The following is an 18233-nucleotide window of genomic DNA, read 5'->3' on the forward strand; positions in this document are numbered from 1 at the left end:
GAGAGAGAGAGAGAGAGAGAGAGAGAGAGAGAGAGAGAGAGAGAGACTCGAGAGGGCAGCGAGCGGCTCTGCTCAGGAACAGCACATGCGGATCTCATTATGAAACAGGAGCGCTGAAGCGCTTTGCACTTGGATGAACCTCGCCAATTTTCCTGCGTGTGCACACCGATCTGAACTTTAGAACAGAACCGCATAACAACAAGCTAATTGCAAAGCACGAAGCAGCCACAGCAACTGCACGTTTCAATCAGAGTCACCAGAGAGCACTTCAAGCCTAGCAGCTCTAGTTATATGTGTGTTGAACCCTTGCCTGTTTGACACACTTGAGCGATCAAGCATCACACCCATGACCGAGTCTGTGCTGAGTGCAAATCCCTTGTGCAGTCTTTGATTAGAAATCAGTATTGCATCGATTCAAATCCTAGGACAGAGTGGCCGGCGAATCGAGGTGGTCCAAATTAGGCTGTGTATTTTATCTAGAGCGCTCCGTGGAAGCTGATGATTGATGCATACCTTATTGAAGCTTAGCACAATGTTATTAATAAAGCATGGTAAAACGTAGGTAAGCATTGTAACGAATATCGGGGTATATAGCCAGGTTGAGCCCCATGCTGTCTCAGGCTGTATTTTTTTGCAGAGAGGTGATCACATCTGCACACGGTATTCTAGATGGGGTGTAACTAGGGCATTGTATAATCTTAGCATAACCTCTGTATAATTGAGGTTGAAAATAAACAGACCCGTTTAAACGAGGTGCCCGCACTGCAGTGTCGGTGTCACATTGAAGGAATCCCGCAGAATGTGAGCGGCGTCACTGGGAGCGCGGTGTTAAAGTCCTCACAGTGACAGCTGAGTCAGGAATGTGTCCCGTTGGGGGAGAGAGAGAGAGAGAGAGAGAGGGAGGGGGTGTTATTACCCACTACTCCGGGAGGATTATCAGCTACCATGATGTACCGTGAGCCAGGTCTACTGCACACATGCTTCAGTGGGTATCTTCATAGGGCACCTTGTTTATGAAACACCCAGCATGTTACTATTAACAAAACATGATCGACTGTCTGTTAGCATTTTGGAAAGCTAACTTTAAACATGTTTTAAAAAACCTGACGTGTTGTAGAACCTCGAACAAAAAAACGTATTTAGGGGCTTTTACACTATCCAGCCACCAGATGGCAGTGACGTCCAGCAAGGAGTTGAACTGAACACCGGCAGGCTGCTGTTCAAGGGTCTCCTGGTTAACCCTTACCAGACTCACACCGAGAAGGGGCAGAGCAGCCACATGACTGCAGGACAAAGCACCGGTTCAGAGACCACGCAAATAACCGCTATCTACATATTTGATAAATTTAATGTATCTAAGGAAATAATCTGCACAGTGTAAGCATGTAGTGTGCATTACGGTATATCATGGATTCAAGATTACTCAATACCGTACTGTTTTCATAGTGTTCACGATTACAATTATTACAATGTCCAGTCAAACTATGAATATAGTGTTACTTAAACCAGCCCCCTCCACCCTTTAGAGTGTTACTTATTGCCTTTACACTGTATTTGGAATTCTATTTTAAAAGGGATTTCTTTACAGGCGCTTCTAAGAGAGACACAGACAGGTTTTAGTGTGTTTTTCAGCAGCTCCGGTTTCTCTGCGGTTGTTGACCCAGGTGTGGAGCTCAGTAGCAGCACACTAGGGCTGTTGTTTTGACACCTGTTAGCTTACCCTGCGGCTGAGCGGCGAACACTCAGCTGTGAGCTGCACTGGAGAGAGCGAGTCAACGTGACAGTCAACACTGCGACACACCAACCCATCAAGAAACCTTTCAACCCACTGAGACCCCTTAATACCGTGGCTCCATATCCCAGGCAGGAGAACTGCTCCTCTTCAAATACATGCAAATCAAAGAAACGAGAGTAACCCATGCAGCGAGTGCAGCGGTACCCTCCTGCTATCACGCAGCTCTTATCAGTGCAGAACGCCTGGGAGAGGCAGTCCTGTTTCAGCTGGAGCGCAGCTTGCAATGCTGTGATTTGCCGTCGTGTATTTGCACCACGGGGCATAACTCAGTGAACCCGTTGGCACCCATTGTCGTACCCAGCAATGGAACGCTAGGTTTGCATTGCAGTCGTGTTAATAAGCGAGGAAGTAATCCCCTGAGGGAAAACCCCCAGCACCGTTAATATAAAGGGTACATCAGCTCGGCGGTATTGAGATCCGCTGCTGTTTAGATCATTAAAATAGACCCTCTTATCTCATGCTGTCGCCGGCGTTCTCGTTTGTTTATGGTATGCAGTCTCCTACCTGATGACTCTCTGTTACAGATAGGAAACACTGCCACTTTTTAACAAGATTATTTTGTGACAATGTATAGCCAGGGATTGCATTGGAACTATGTCATAGCAATTGTGCATGGGAACATCAACAAAACAAACAAAACACAAATTCCCTGCAAAGCATATTTAAACGCCAGCGGCTTGCTTGGCAGGTTTCGACTCTCTGCGGAGTGTGTGTCGCTGCTCCTGTACCGAGCAAAGCTCGTTAAGAATCCTCCATTTGATCGTTCAACTGAATGGACTCGTAATGTTCCTTACATTTCTCTCCAGCTAAAAACTTCTTTCATTTTTTACAGGCATTTGCTCTGAAAGAAGTCTCCAGCTGCTAAAACAAACAGACGTGTGTGCGTGTGCGTGTGCGTGTGCGTGTGTGTGTTCGTTAATTGTGCTGGAGGGTTAAAAATGTAGCTACAAAGCAAAGAACCTCACAAACTCTGTCTATGAGTTTATAACCCCCAGTCCCTATCTTGTTTAAACACTTCTTTTGAAATGATTTTTCTTTTTTTAAAGAAACTTTAGCCTCTATGATGACTTTTATTATTGTGATAACGGATTGTGTTTCTACGCGTTATTAATACGGGAGATTGTATTTGATGGGGAATTCGTCAAAGCAGTGGTTCTATAATTATATAAAGTTTTGTATTTGTTTTTTTTTTATTATTCTTGTCTAAATTAATAGTTTCCTTAATACAAACAGCAAGGGCCTAAGACAGGGCTGTGTGGCTGCTGGTTTTCATCCCAGCTGTACTCTTAATTACTTAATTAAACCCTTAAACTGATCATTTGCCTAATTAGACCCTTTACTTGTTTTCAGCTCTTAAACAGTTGCAGAGGTGAAGTGAGCTGTAACATTTTATAAGTAACTTGAACGCTGCAATTTTTTAAAGAGCTGAGAACAATTAAAAGGGTCTAATTAAGCAAATTCAGTTCAGTTAATGGTCTAGTTCAGTAACTGAGAGCTGAGCTGGAATGAACCAGCAGCCACAGGGGGTCCCCAGGACTGGGATTGGGAAGCCCTGCTCTAAGAGCACCTCTCAACCACAGAGCCTCCCAGCCAAACCACTAACCACACTACCTCCCAGACCCTCAGCTCCTCCACATTACTTAGCGTCCTGTCCCTCAGCTTCAATCGCTAAGCCTGTGTCTCCCAGTCCAGGACTTTGACCACTAAGCTGCACTGCCTGCCAGATCCTCAGCACTACCAACACCCCCCACCCCCCCTCTCCTCCTTCCATTGGCATGTAAAACAGGGGTGGGAAAGATTGGAGGTTCATCTCGGAAGTCCAATCTAACTTGAATTTCAAACAGAGAGTTTGCAGCTCGAGAATGGCCCACAGGGTGTGATCAATCTGAGGCTTTAATATACTTGTGCAGACAGATTGTCACGAAGAAGCAAAAGCAGCCTGTTGGGATCGTATCAAACACCAGCCCTAAAAGCAGCCATCAGCCAAACCCATTCACATTATAGCAGATCACTTTATTACCTGCCAAGAAAACCATGACTATAAAATGCCCATTGGGATCAAAGGTAACCAATAGCACCTTAAAGGGGAGTCCAGTCTTTCCCACACTTAGTGATCTGCTTGGCCAGTTGTGGTTCTATTCTGGTTGTTGCCAAGTTTGGGTAACAAGCAGTTAACTCTTCTCGTCTCCTCACAATGCCCCCCCCCCCCCCCCCATCATCAACAGCTCAGAGAATCACATGGCACGCCGTTCTCCCCCAGCAACACAGCTCCGATTGGCTGAGCGGAACTATTGCATTCTGCGCATCATTTTTTCACAAGAAAAAAACAGAAGGAAGTGGGGGAGTGATCAAGAGATTTGCAGTTTGGGGCGGCTTTCCTTGAAACACTTCCTTTATCGTCATGCGCTGGAGTGGCAGGACTTGTTTATACAGAACAGTCCTTTCTCTGGATTAGAGTGCAGTTTGAGGCACGCACTGCACTGCCCTTTCTCCTCTGCTCACGCTGGAGTCAGGGTTACACAGCTTTACAAAGCCAAGCCTGCGTTAGAGTAGGGTTACCCGAGGAGCGTCTGTTTGCTCCACTTGTTCATTGTTCTGCTGTGTGATCTTTATCACAAAGCCAGTTCTTAACTGTTGTGCTATTGTTTCAAACTCTGCATGTCCCAGCATGTCCCAAACACAGGGTTACCAGACAGCCTGGAAAACTGGGACTGTCCCACTCTGCAGCCTTCATTTTTTGGCCCCGCTCGGAAACATTACATTTGTTAAATTGTTTTGGTTTCTCCTTTTGTATTCAAGCACAAAACTGTAGCCGTGTTCTGAGCAAGTTAACAGCAGAGCCCTTTATTCAGAAACACAACCTTCCAGATTGTTTGTTTAATAGTTAATATTCTGTTTGACTTCCTGGAGCCTGTCTAGTATTCGTTCATTGTATCTTGGTGTCCCTTTTCAAACAGGAAAAGATGTCTCCCTGGAGTCCTGTGATTGTTCTCGATGCAAACACACTGTGAGATTGTGTCTTATAGAAAACTGATACCTTCATACACGGTCACGACTTCCAAAAAAAACCCACACAGAGCTCTTATTTCAAATGAGATTAACGTCAACACACAATGGAAAATTGGGTGACACCTTTTTCCTGTATTTATTTGCGCAACTTTGTGATGAGTTCGGGTTGCATTTCCATGATGTAAACACGCTGAAATCGTGACACGTTTCAGACTCACACACAGTAAAAGAAATCCAGTTCCCAATAAAGCCTGTCGCAAGCCTTGCGAATCATTTCACTTGCTGTAGTTTCCCCTAGTGAAAGATAAAGCACAGTGAAAGCTGCTGAAGCATTGGGAAGTGCAGAGAGGTGTAGAAAAAACAGAGCAAATTCATCTTTATAATAACAATAAGATTCATAATGTTCTAATAGAGATACTACTACTACTAATAATAATAATAATAATAATAATAATAATAATAATAATAATAATAATAATAATAATAATAATAATCTAAAGCTTTCCGCCTGTATTTTAAACAGCTACTAGGTACCCAGCATTACTGTTTAAATATTTGCTGTTTTTCCTAAAAGCATCTAAGCTACACAGTGTCTAGAACATAAACATGTTAGACTGGTGCTCCAGACTGAAAAGCACAAGGAATCCCTCTTAAAACAGGCCCTCCCTACACACTGCTAGCTGTTGTGCAAACAGAAAGAAAGAAATAACCAAAGAAACCAGCATGTGCCTGCCTTTGCCTGCTCAGCTGTGTGTCGGTGCTTTGTTTTGTTTCTGAGATTGAAATATGAAACAGCTCCAGTGTAAACTAATGTCTGGATCAATCTGCACTCTTTCAGAGTGCGCTGGACTACAGCTCCACACACATCAGTTAAACAGGTCTCTGGACAGAGGCAGGGGTCAGGGGTCAGGGGTCAGGAGGCAGGGTCAGGGGGCAGGGGGGTAGATTTAGTCCAAACAAGGCCTGGCTCTGTCCGAGTTGATAAGCACCTATATGTAAAGCTGAGCTCCTCGCTCCAGGCTGGTTGCTGCAGCAGTAAGGGCACAGCTCATGGGTCTTCAAGCGTTCCTCTGAGTTCTCTACAGATTGATATCTTGCCTGCTTTCTGCTGTTTCAGCTCAAAGCTCTGATGAAGTACAGATGGGACAGCAACTCCTCCAGCCAGTCTCGTTCAGTGTGAATGTACTCAAAATACTGCGACTTGGCTAGCTGGGTTAAACATTCCTGTAACTTTCAGCGTCCCCATGCCCGTCAGTAAACCAGTTTACTAACAGAATCAATACTGACACACAAAGGTCAGCCATGTGTCCGGTCGCTCACAGTGTTTGCTGTGCCTGTGGCCCTGGTTCAGTCCACACCCTGCCTTCTCAAGGCTGAGCTGTAATCTGTGGGTGTGGAGACTCGCTGGTATCAGCTAACAATGTAGACCGGCACTCCCTGCAGAGTCACAGAGCCAGCCCAGAAACAATGCGACCAGCAGCCCTTCAGTCAACGCCATTATTCTTAACTTGAAAACACTGCGTCACAATTGTGTGGTAAAGCTGTATAAAACTAAATGCGGTACACGAATGTTTCAGCTAGCGCCTTTCTCAGTGTACTGAAAGGGCTGTGTCCTCAGGTTAGTTACTAGCTTTAACTTCGTGGCGACCGTGACTTCTCTTTCTTTCTTTCTTTCTTTCTTTCTTTCTTTCTTTCTTTCTTTCTTTCTTTCTCTCTTTCTTTCTCCAGCCTTGTGGCTCCCTCTTACAGTTTAAAGTCCACTGAGGTACTGTATGTTCTGTTCATAAAAATTAGTAACACAGAGAGACCAATAATGTACACAGACCTTTAAGAAAGTGCATGGTGAAAGCCGACATGTGCAGAGTGCTCAAGCCAGCGTGTGGCAGTGGGGTGATAACCTGTTGCATAAAACAGGCATGTTTCCTGCCATCTCTTTTGTGAGAGGTGTTAGGCAGTGTGTGGTTTGCTGCACTGTGCTGAATCTCAAGTATTATCTGTAGTGGAAACAGCTGCTTTCTGGGGTTTTTTCTGGGTTGGGGGGGCTCTTGTTTTGTTGCAGGTCTTCTAAGGGCTGGTGGTTAGGGGTGAGAAGAGAGGGGGGCTTTTAAAGAAATTGGAACCATGAAGGTATTTCATGCTTTAATAGCCCAAGTCCCCAGCTCTGTGTGGGGAAGGTAATCCTGCCTTGAGGCAGCTGCTCATGTTTTTAGTCCCATCAGCAGCGGCACGACAATGAAAAGAAACAATGAGAACACTGTGGGGGCTGGGGTGGGCTGGAGGAGATGGTAGAGGGGAGAGGAGAGAGGGTAGAGGGGAGAGGGGAGGCCTGAGTAGGGCAGGAGGGGGCTACACGTATGGTAAACAGTTTAATTTTTTTTAATCATGATTTTTGTTTTGCAAGACTTCTTGGACAGATTCTGCAAAGTCTTTGAATGGGTTTACAGGCTGTGGTATGATTCTTTTAGAAGTCACTTTTGCAAGTATTGCAAGTGACTGATAAAAAAAAAAGAAAAGATTAGCGAGTGCAAACAGAAAACTAAATCAACTCCACTCAGCATTACAGTTCAGCGTCAAGGTAAACATGAGCACAGCTGCTTTTAGAGGTACAAGATGTTATTGGAAGATTTTTAACTCTGCAATGTGCAATTCTCAAAGTAGAAAGACCTGTTCTAGTTTAAACCTGCTAAAGTCGTGTCTGAATGATTTATTTCTGGTTCTGTGACTTTGTTTGGGAACTTTATTTTTTCTGCCTGAAACAAAATGTGCTAATGAGGATTTGAAGTTCTTTGAGAGGGAAGCCCAAAGCCTTTGTTAAAATGTTACTGAAGAGACCTTCTCCCAGCACAGTGTGTGAGGTCCTGCCGCTGATCCCAGCCACTGCAGATTTACTTGTCAAGGTTACACACAACCCTAAAAGTGAGGGCTGAACTAAATACCCTGAGAGCCTCTTTCTCAAAACTATTCACTTCAAATCATCCTTAGCAAAATTACAATTTCTGAAACGACTTCCAAACGACTTCAGACCTCTTCCGAGCCCCTAAATGAAATGTTTTGAGTTTATTTTTTATCTGTGTTTCAGTCTGGTTTGGGAATATTATAGGCTGTGTGTTCTACTTGCTAAAGAAAACATGCCAAAGTAAAAAGCTTAGAGAATCTTTTAGCACTAAATGACTATTTAGAGTGAATCCCTTTGAGACTCCTCCACACACAAACCCACACAGTTTCATGTTTACAGCGTACAGTATATCCCACGCCCAGAGCCAGACTCTAATAACAGCCTGCAGCTGCGCTACCAGTCTGCCTGGATACAGCAGAGAGAGAAAGGGAGAGCAACAGACAGCAATGCCATTTGTTGCACAGGAAGTATGTGGGTGTCAGACCCCCCCGTCCCTCCGCCCCCGTCCCCTTTGTCTCAAAGTCACGACTCTCGCCTCTCAAGCCCAAGCAGCCAATGGTATCGCAGCAGCCCCACTCACTTATTTGTTTTGTCCACAATAATATAAACGCTCACTTCAGCGTCTCTGTGGCGCATTAAACTCCCAATGATATACCATCCCTTTGAAATGCCGGCTTTAAATAAACACTCACATACGCAAACAAACAGAGGGCTGTTGTTAATTGTTAATTGTAGCTGAAATGAATGATTTCACTTAGAAATATAATGTTCCTGTGATAATAGTACAGAAATATATAGTCATATTTATGTATTGTAAAGTATGGTAATGGACGAGACTATCTGTATTTCTATATTCTGTTGTATATAAATGAATTAGCCACAGACTTTTTATGTTTTAGTTAGTCCATCAGCAATCAATCGATCAATCAATCAATAACACAGGGGATCCTTTCGATTACCAATTCTGCAACATTTGAAGATCTTTATTTATTTCAGAGATAACTAAATACAGATAAAATACTAGATAAACTCAGAGGAGAGCGTGGTGTATGGATCCACTGTGATGTTTGTTTACCCAGCCTGCACTGTGTCGTGTAATACTGCAAAATATCCATACATCCCACTACTAGTGAAGCTGGGAGAGGTTCCACTGGTCATCAAATAACCCTTCACAGCACAGTCTCAGCTCTGTTCATGATCACTTCACACTCTGCTTTCAGGAATTTATACACCAGTGAAACATACAGTGTGCAAAACGATCTCACAAACAAAACAGCTAAAGACAAATGCGTATGAGGCTTTCATGAGAAAATGAACCCCATATCTAACCACTGGACTTATCACCTTACTGAGCAGGGGAGGAAAACTACGTATTAACGAAGCTTAGAGATCAAATAAGATGTAGCCCCAGTGTAACAGCTGCGCTCAGTGAGGTAAGACTGGAGCCTCCAGCCTCCTTTTCCTCTGCCAGGTAAGGAGGATTTCCTATTGGCCCGGTGTTGAAGGCTCCAGGGACCAGCCTGTGTGTCTGTGTGTGTGTGTGTGTGTGTGTGTGTGTGTGTGTGTGTGTGTGTGTGTGTGTGCCCCTCCTCATGAATCACGCTTGTGTTATTGTTTTAATAGGTTTCAAGTGGGCTCTGGTGTCCTGAACTTTGAGAACTGTGCATGAAGAATCGCAGTCAAGCACAATCCTGCCTGGATACTGCAGGGAACCAATCAGCAGCAAGCAAAAGGCATAAACAAAGTTGTGGGGTTGGTGCCAGCTGCAGGGGCCAAAGGTCAGCCATTATTCCCAAAGTTTCCAACAAACCTTTTTTTTTTTTGTACTCATAAGAGCCAGGCTGGATTAAGTTTAGTTCAAAGAAAATAAAACGGCCATAAAACAAATCATTATTTTCTGAAACCATACTGACTGCACGGCTGAAACAGCAGCCAAACGAAAAAAAAAAAGAATGGACTCACAACAGCGGTTTAATGCCATGCCCCATGCTACAGCGTGGTTAGACTGTGAATAATTCTTGACCGTGATTCACGAAGCTGTAAGACAGTAAACAGTTATGGTCGTGAGGCTGAGTGCTTGACTTGGGCATTAGTTTATTTGTTGTAAATCGACTGCAGGAAGAGGAATTCTAACTGATCACTTTGTTCTTTGTTTGCAGTTAGCTTTAAACTGGCTGCATTGAAATGCCTTCTGGAGCCAAAGCAAAGAAATGGCAGAGCTAGCTGTTGCTCACTGAATGTGAGTCGGGCGCGGCGCTGTAATCAGAAGAACACGCAGGAGAGGATATGGGAAGAAGTGACCCCACCAGCTAAAGTGCTGTACTGTTGCCCTTTTAAAATCCCGTGACCCTGCCGTTGCCCTTTTAAATGGAGAATTTGGGAGCAAAAGCGATGAGTGGTGCAGATATAGCAGTCAAGGCCCTTCTGTCTCCCCTGGGGGAGTGGGGGGGGGGCTAGAAACTTGAGAACCCTCATCCTAATCAAGCAGCGCCCCCTCCTCCCCCCCGCTACACCTTGTTACAAATCCATTGAATACCCCCAATTCTATTTAATCCCCCCCCGTACCCCCCTCCTCTCCCCTGGTATGGGGTATTTTCATTAGGGTGGTGGGGGTGATATTTGAGGCTATGTGAAGTCGAGTTTTACCTTACAGAGTGAAAAAAAAATCTTTATTTCTATATTTCAGTTCTGAAAAACAGCACAAACATTATATAGCAATCTGCCTGTGATGTGTCTGTCTACCAATACAAACACAACTCGGCTGAACAGTTTTTTTTAATCAGCCAGCCCCTCGACGCGTCTCTCTGTCTCTGCCTTACACGGCAGACCCTTCCCATGAAGACTAACGCTGTGAATTTGCACCATGCCTTTCCTGTGATGTGCCGATGCAGCATGTGTTTGCACCAAACTACCCCCGCCTCTACCACGGCATAGGGCAGGGCGCGTCGCAGCTGTACAGACAGGGGTTAGTAGTAGGAGCAGGGATCAAAAAGAAGGCTTGAAAACTGATTCCACCAGAAGGTTTTCTCTGCAGTTGTAGCATTTCAACACATATTGAAACAATATAAAAAACAATCAAGAATACTTGTAAAAAATAAGCATCACCATGTCTATTTGTTCACGGTGTTGACTGTGCAAATGTCAACTATAGATTTATACAGGATTTCTATTCAGTGATATGAATTCGTACTGGTGCTAAAGGAATGACGCAAGATAAAAATCTTGCTTGAAGGTCTGAGAGAACGCCCATTCTTGGCTTGCTTGGATTAGGTTTGTTTTCAATGAGGGAGCGCACCCGAGTTCCTCCAGCTCTGTCTGGGTTGGTTCCCGCAGGGGTGAGGGGGTGGGGGGATGTCAGATAGCGAGATTGAGTGGTGCTCTGTACAGATGGCTCTGTACAGATGGCTGGGGGGGGTAGGGTAGTAGAGAGGCGGGGGGGGGGGGGGGGGGGGGTGTGTGTGTGTGTGTGTGACTTATGAAAACACCTTAGTCTTCTCCCTTGAAAAAACAGAAACGGGACTCTTTTGTACAGGCCGGGTTGAAAAGAGCCCGCAGAGCAGCTCTGCAATGTTTTGATCACGCGCGGTCGGGACGCCTTCTTAACTGGGACGGCTTGTACAGGCCGATCCTGGGGGAGATGTGTCTGTGTGAAGGGGGGGGGGGGGGGGGGGGTACATTACATTTCCAAGTGAGGAAGTGAGTGTGCGTGTGGGGGTGGGGGGGCTGGGTGTTACTCCCAGGGTTCCCTAGGAAACCAGTTGTGCAGAATGTTCTCACACCAACTGCGTGAAGGCTTGGGGGGGGTGTACTCACTGCTGCATTCTGTACAGTGTGAGACGACACTGGCAATGAACAGCAGCTCAGCAGCACCCATATGGTTGCAGTGAGAAAGTGACAAAACAGACAACGTCAGCAATAACAGCACCATGTGCAGAGCAATTTACAAACAGCAGTTAAACGAGGTCTATTATAACGATCTAAAGAGCATGGGAATCGAAATGCTCCCGTCCTTTAATTCTGTATCAATCCCACTGGTGTCACATCCACGGCGTGATGAACTGACACACCTTAGTGTCACACTGGTGAAGTGGAAAGAGGGCTGTGCTGGAGCAGGGCTAGCAGTGGGAGGTTCTCCTGTGGATCTTTCATTCCAGCCCACATTCTGTGGAGCCCAGTGTTAAAGACCTGCCTGGACCACGGTTCGTGGCTCCTCAGCTCAGTCTCCGAGGACACAGTTCATTTACTGTGTGTGATTTCACAGAATAATCTAAGGAGTGAAGACATCAGGCTCACCTTGTATAAAATAACTTGTACGGATCAAAGCTAAGCTGTCTGCCCCTATAATTCACTGCAGTTCTTTCTAAAAGCCTCCTATATTGTAAAGCACAGTGTCATACAGCACAGTGAGAGCACAGCAAAGCATAGGCAAGCATTGTAAAGCACAGCGAGTTGAAGGATAGTAATAAACACAGCAGGGTAGACGATGCTGAATCTACAGCAAGATCATGGGAAAACTGCACAGGAAACAATTGTTTGATATTCTACTTTAGGGTTTGTGTTTTTTTTTATCTTGAGTTAAATGAGTTTCCCAATGAGAACCACCCTGTCCGTGCTATCAGAGAAATGCAAGGCGTCTGTGATGTTTTATTACCTGAATAAGTTACCTGGCTAGACAATGTAGAGGCAATGTAAAGCAGAAAGGTTACCAAGCCTTATTGAACTCATTATGAATCATTAACTTCCCTGCAGCTAATAACAACACATTGCAACACACTTTCAACACCGTGACAGAAAACAAAGCTGTTCCCTTAAAAGGGGCCCTCGTGCTTTTCACTGCTATATCTGTTTTCACAGCTCAGGAAAACCGGTTCCTTGACAACCTGCTATTGTTTCAAACGCCTGGACCTGTTTAACGTGAGTCTTGATAAACAGCGTGCTGCTGCTTCTAAACTGAGGTGACAGACCCTACAGTCCACAGCACCCTCGCTGATAACAAGTACCTGGACCTGAGCTCTGGGACACGGACACGCCTGCAAAACCTCCGAGCTGTGGAAAAGTCACGAGCAGCCAGCGATGAAGCTCTCTTTCAACAAGATCGAATGATAGTTGTGTGCCGAGGCCTAGTTCAGAGTAATGCTGTGCCAGAGGAGAGAGAGAGCGAGAGGGGGGGGGGGCAATCAATGATTAACCCCTTAATCTCTGTCTGTGGTATCTTCAAGTTCCCCTCTGTGTCAACGGCCACCTTGCTCTGATGCTGTGCCAGGCATCTAAAGCAGACATGAACCTTTCACTGCTGGATAGCATTAGCAGCACTATAACTGATCTTTGCTTGCTCATTAATTTTAGGGATGTTTGCCCACATATAAAAATACATCAGTGCTGTCCAAAATTACATAGATGGTGTAATATTTTTGTTTATATGTGCTGCTAATAAGATGTTTCCCTAATCAGTGTTCCCTTGAAATCCTCACAGATCTGATAAAAGTCGGCTGGTGTTTGGGGGTAACACTCTGCAGTCGTGTGTGTTCCGTTCCCCGGCCGCTAGGACAGAAATTCAACCCTACAAACCAAGTTCAGAAGAGTCACACGCTTTCCTAGAAACAAACTTGTAAACATGCAAACATCCTTTCAAGGAAATATATTTAAAACCAGCCCCTGCACATCACTATTGCCGCATTGTATTCATCAAGCGTATCTGAAAATGATTGAAGCAGAACCACGTGCCAACAACAGCACAGGTCACATTCACAATCTGAAAAAGCTGGAGGTACGAACTAGACTGGAAATACGGGGCACAAGACAGATTCCAGGGAAACACGGGGAAAGCAAGCTAGGAAACTCCAAGGAGAGTAAGAAACAACAAAACACATGGTTGATTATGTCAAGCTGTGTTTCTCCTCCCAGCAGTCTGCTCTTCAATATAATCACACACACACAGTGCAGGGTTTGCTTTGCAGTACCTCTCTGCTCCATTGTTCAGTCTGTGTTGTTCCTGCAGGATGTACCCCAGTGTCGTTCCCAGCAGCGCTTAGGAAATAACACAGGAGTCCGCCCATCCCAGACTGGCCAGCAGGTAGTCAAACATTTCAACTCCTCCGTCAGCGTTATACCACTGCTGACTGTTTGCACCCCACCCGGGTGAAGAGGACCTCTCTCACCGTAAGCAATTAGGTACGAGAACGCAAAACCAACTTAGAAGATTTGCATTTGAAAATCTGTGAAACCAACAACAAATCTTATTTTCAGATCGTTCGTGATTTATAGACCTTCAAACTAGCAGCACTGGACAGGTGAAGAGAGACAGGGAGGTTAAAGGGTTAATCTTGCTATCAGCTGCACCAATGGTCAACACCTGACTGTAACAGCCATCACAAACCACAGAGTCAGACTTCTAACAAAAAACGAGAAGCGCCTCTCAGGACTGTAGCCGCTGGGATGTTACTGAGTTTAACAAATACAGCTGAGCTGCTCTGACTAACCCTCCCCTCAGGGCAGGGTTGAGACATGGACAGACTGAATGAGTTTCAACACACAAGAGGATTAACCCTGTCCCCTCCACACATGTTCACCTGGGGTAGGTATGAGTCACTTCACATGGTTTCTTCTCCACACCCCTTCCTTTAAACATGACTTATCTTGCATTCATAAAGACTGGCAGATCCGTGCTGCTGTAACCACTACAGGGATAGCGGCCGTTCACAGAAAGCCCAGTTTTTCGCTTCCATGCTGTCCGCACTGAAACACTCTCTACAGACCTTTTACATCAGGGTGGTATTGAAACGTGCAGAAAGGGCGTGATCACAGTGTTTAAAAGGCAGGATCTCAACGTGGAAGGGAGTGTGGCAGGGGGTTAACCACGGTCCAAGTATTTTAAAAAGCCTCGACTCTAAGGCTCTCTGGAGCACAGGATTTGCTGGTTTTCCACCCACACACCCATGAAGAATCGGAGGAGCGGTCATGCACCGTAATTCAAACACCTTGCAGACTGGCCACCTTGAACCTACTGCCCAAGGTGATCCTGCACCCAGTCTAGTGTTCACTCCAGCCCTGTCTGTACTCTCCACTCCCTCACTGGAAAACAATCAGACAGCACACTTAAACAAAATCACACGCCGACCAAGTCGGTAAAACTAACTGTAGACAGCCAAGACAAACGCTTCCCTGCAAAGCCGTGCTGTCAGTCTCTTGGTGTCTTGAGGCAGTCCTGTTCGAACGCCTGCCTGGATAGTTTGTTTCAGTGGTTCTCCAGTCAGGACAGCTTAACACTGTAATTGGAGTCTGGGTTCCCCCTGTGCAATATGAGAGAGGAAGTCAGCCCGTGACCATGCCACAACTTATTTCCCAGCTTTTATTTTAGAAGTCTTTTGGGGCAATTATTGTTCTCTTTACTGGAAAGCAGCACTAAGCAGTGGTCATTGTTTGGGGGAAACAATGTCTGGGGAGTGGATACGTGACAAAACACACAGACTCAACAAGACAGAGGATACTGGAACACTGCAGAGCAGGTTTATCAAGCTTTCACTCCAGTCACTGTTCAAGAGAAAAGCTGAAGAAACCCCTGCTTACTGCACCCTGGTACAAAGACTGGAGCCCTGAAACGCTTTACTGAAATCAGACAGTTCAAGAGAAGCCCTGCGCAGCAGCTGGTTTAGAATTAGAACTGTTTTTTGCTTAAAAAAAATAAAAAAATCGCAAATCCAAAACAAAGTGTTAATTGAAGACTCATTACGTGTCATGATATTGACAGGATCCCACCCATACTGTGAATTCAGTGTGCAGTTACACCCAGTTTATCAACAGAAATTCCATATAGTCCCCCCCACCCCCCCTCCTTATCTGCACAACAGCATGCGCTGGTGCAGCACCTGCATTTAATGCAAAAACAGAAGTAAAGGAAACATGCAAGGGTCTTGGGTTGTTTCTTTTAAATTCATTTATTATCTTAAGGACTTTTATGCGTAAAAAGTACAAAACTGTACATCTATCAATATATATGTACACAATCCATAAACAAAAACAAGAAATGTACATTGGCAGAGGCAGTTTAATCTAGCTTACAATCTTTACAATTCACAACAGTAAACAGATTAGGCTGCTCAACAGCCCATTTGGAAAGAATGAAATACTAAATCACTGCTATTATTAATATTATTATTATTATACTCCAGCAATAGGAAACAATGTGTCAGTTTGGCGCAAATCCATTTACAATAAAAACAAAAACCTCACAGCTTATTCAAACAGGCAATGCACACTTTAGAACAGGGAATTCCAGGTGTGTCCAACAATCGCATCTCCAATCCTGTTTCAAAGAGTAAAAATTAACCCCCTCCCCCTCCCACCTTCGGATGTCAGCCATTTAATACAGTCGTTGAAACGGTTCATGTTCACAGCATACATTTTCCAAAGACTGTCTCTGGATAGCAAGCTGTTAATACTACCCTTTGAAAACACAGAAAGAAATAAAAGGGATGCTTTGTGTGCTAGAAATAGTGCAGAGGATTGACTGAGCGGGTCATCAAGTTCTATTGCACAAAACCTTGTCTTGACAACCAGCGACACGTAGAAAAACTCCAACAACTGGGGCTTACTTGGCAGCAATACTTTACAGCTCTTAAATAATAAAAAAAAGAATTGTTTAAAAAGAAAGTCATTTCGGCAGCAAGGCAAACCGGTATATAAAACCAGTCTGCTGTATGTTGACTTAACTTCTGTAAACTAGTTAGTTAGGGGCCAGGTTACATATAAAGAACTTTGGATCATAAATTGCACTTCAATTAAAGGACTGTACTTTTTTTGGTTTACGTCATAACTGTACTGTGTGAAAGATGATACAGCACATAAGCGATACTGCAGATTCTACAATTAAAAATAAAGACCCGAGCTACTACCAATCCACAGCCCGTGCGTTGCTGGAGTTCTGCATGTCGTCTTATTAATTTTATTGCACCTTTCTAGAGAGAGGTTTCAACCAAGGAATCTGAAAACTCTCCATTTCAGGCATGAGCCACTAGGTAATCCCTCCCAGCCCGTGGAGGGAACATTTACTGTGCAGTGTTAAGAACTTTGTATAATACAGAAGGCTAGTTTCAGCGTTTAATTGAGAACATGCCAAAAATAATAAAAACACCAAATGCCTCAGCAGTGCAAGAGTTCAGGCTACTGTCAGAAGTAACCCTTTTTAAAAAAAGGGAAGAAAGTTCAAGCAGTTACATTTCGGCAGCTTCGTTAAATGGAACGGCCCCCCCACCCCATCTCCTAATCATTCTCCATCGCCGACGTGTGTATGCGCTGGTTCTATATCCTTTGTTGTGTTTAGCAAACCCACAAACACGTTAGAAATAAGCTGCATTAACAGAAGAGATAATGAAACAGGACCATCCCCTAGTTCTTTCAAGTCTCAAACAAAATAAAAACCAAAAGGAAAAAAGGTAGCTGCTAAGTTAAACCGATAGATTCACCCCCTCCCCCCCCACTCCTCTCTGGTGCACGAATTGCCTGTCTGATTAAACTAATCAACCCGGCCTGGCCCTAACTGGACACAGTCATCAGGTAGTTTTTAGGAGGGCTCCTACGGCCCATAAGGAACTGCTGTTTGCACATCAACACGGGGTTGTAAGAGCTGCCGTTGCTGCTGCTGGTGGCGGTGGCAGCTGGCGCCTCGGTCTCGTAGAGAACGCAGGTGGATCCGTCTTCCCCGATGCGGTAGGACACCTCGAAGGGGTCGATCCACAGGGTCAGCTCCTTGGGCAGGAGGTGGAACAGCTGCTGGCTGCTCAGCCCGATCTGGCTGGCGGATTTGCCAATGAGGGGGTCCATTTCGTGGTTAATCCTGATGCAGCGGTAGCCCGACCCCTTCTGGGGTCTGTCTGGGAACCAGTGCTGTTTGTAGTGATCTAAAACAAAGCAAATAAGAGGGGAAAAGTGTTACTACCAGTAGGAATTTTTACCAGCAGCAGATTCCGCGGCTGCACAAAACTAACCACGCATTTCACCCTAAACTCAACAGGACTGGAGGATTTCTGCGTTCAGCCCTTGTGTTACTCGAATGGTAGCAGTCTGTTTGGGAAGTTCTTACTGGCGCTACAATTCATTTAAAAAGCTGCCAGTAGGTTTTCTACTGGTTTAATCACTCGGACAACGACACATCTGCTCAAAAAATAAATGATTATATGCTTTAATGTCCCCACACCCCAGAACCATCATCACACCGGGAAGTGGCCTCGGAATCAAGCCTCGCCTGCCTGATTGCAGTCGTGTTGTCGCCCCCTCGATTGAAGCCACTTGTTGCTCGAAGCGAGAGGTAAACTGCCAAATACGACTCGAATCTACTGCTCGGTTACTAAAACTGAATTTAAAAAAAAGAGACTATCAAAAACGCACAAGCATTTCCAATGCAACTACGGAAGTGAAGGGCTAGAGCAGCCATTACCACGAGCAACAGCAGCCTGGCGGAACAAAGGGCTTCGCTCGGATTTGCAGTTACTGACCTAACGAAATAAAATGACTTCTTTCTCACCGGCCAGCGCCTCC

General features: G+C 45.0%; 1 protein-coding gene across 1 annotated transcript in view; it reads right to left on the minus strand.

Moving 5' to 3' along the window:
• Positions 1-15615: 15615 nt before the first annotated feature.
• LOC121299869 (protein BTG2-like) overlaps positions 15616-18233 on the minus strand; it is a 3104-nt gene continuing 486 nt past the window's right edge. Inside the window, exons 1-2 of the mRNA XM_041228041.1 lie at positions 18220-18233; positions 15616-17596 (exon numbers count right to left, since the gene is read on the minus strand). The exon at positions 18220-18233 is cut by the window's right edge and continues 486 nt beyond it. Of these exons, the coding sequence (XP_041083975.1) occupies positions 17232-17596; positions 18220-18233 (379 nt within the window). The 3' untranslated portion in view covers positions 15616-17231. The remainder of the gene's footprint in view (positions 17597-18219) is intronic.

This window comes from Polyodon spathula, chromosome 25 (assembly GCF_017654505.1).
Source record: "Polyodon spathula isolate WHYD16114869_AA chromosome 25, ASM1765450v1, whole genome shotgun sequence".
NCBI lineage: Eukaryota > Metazoa > Chordata > Actinopteri > Acipenseriformes > Polyodontidae > Polyodon > Polyodon spathula.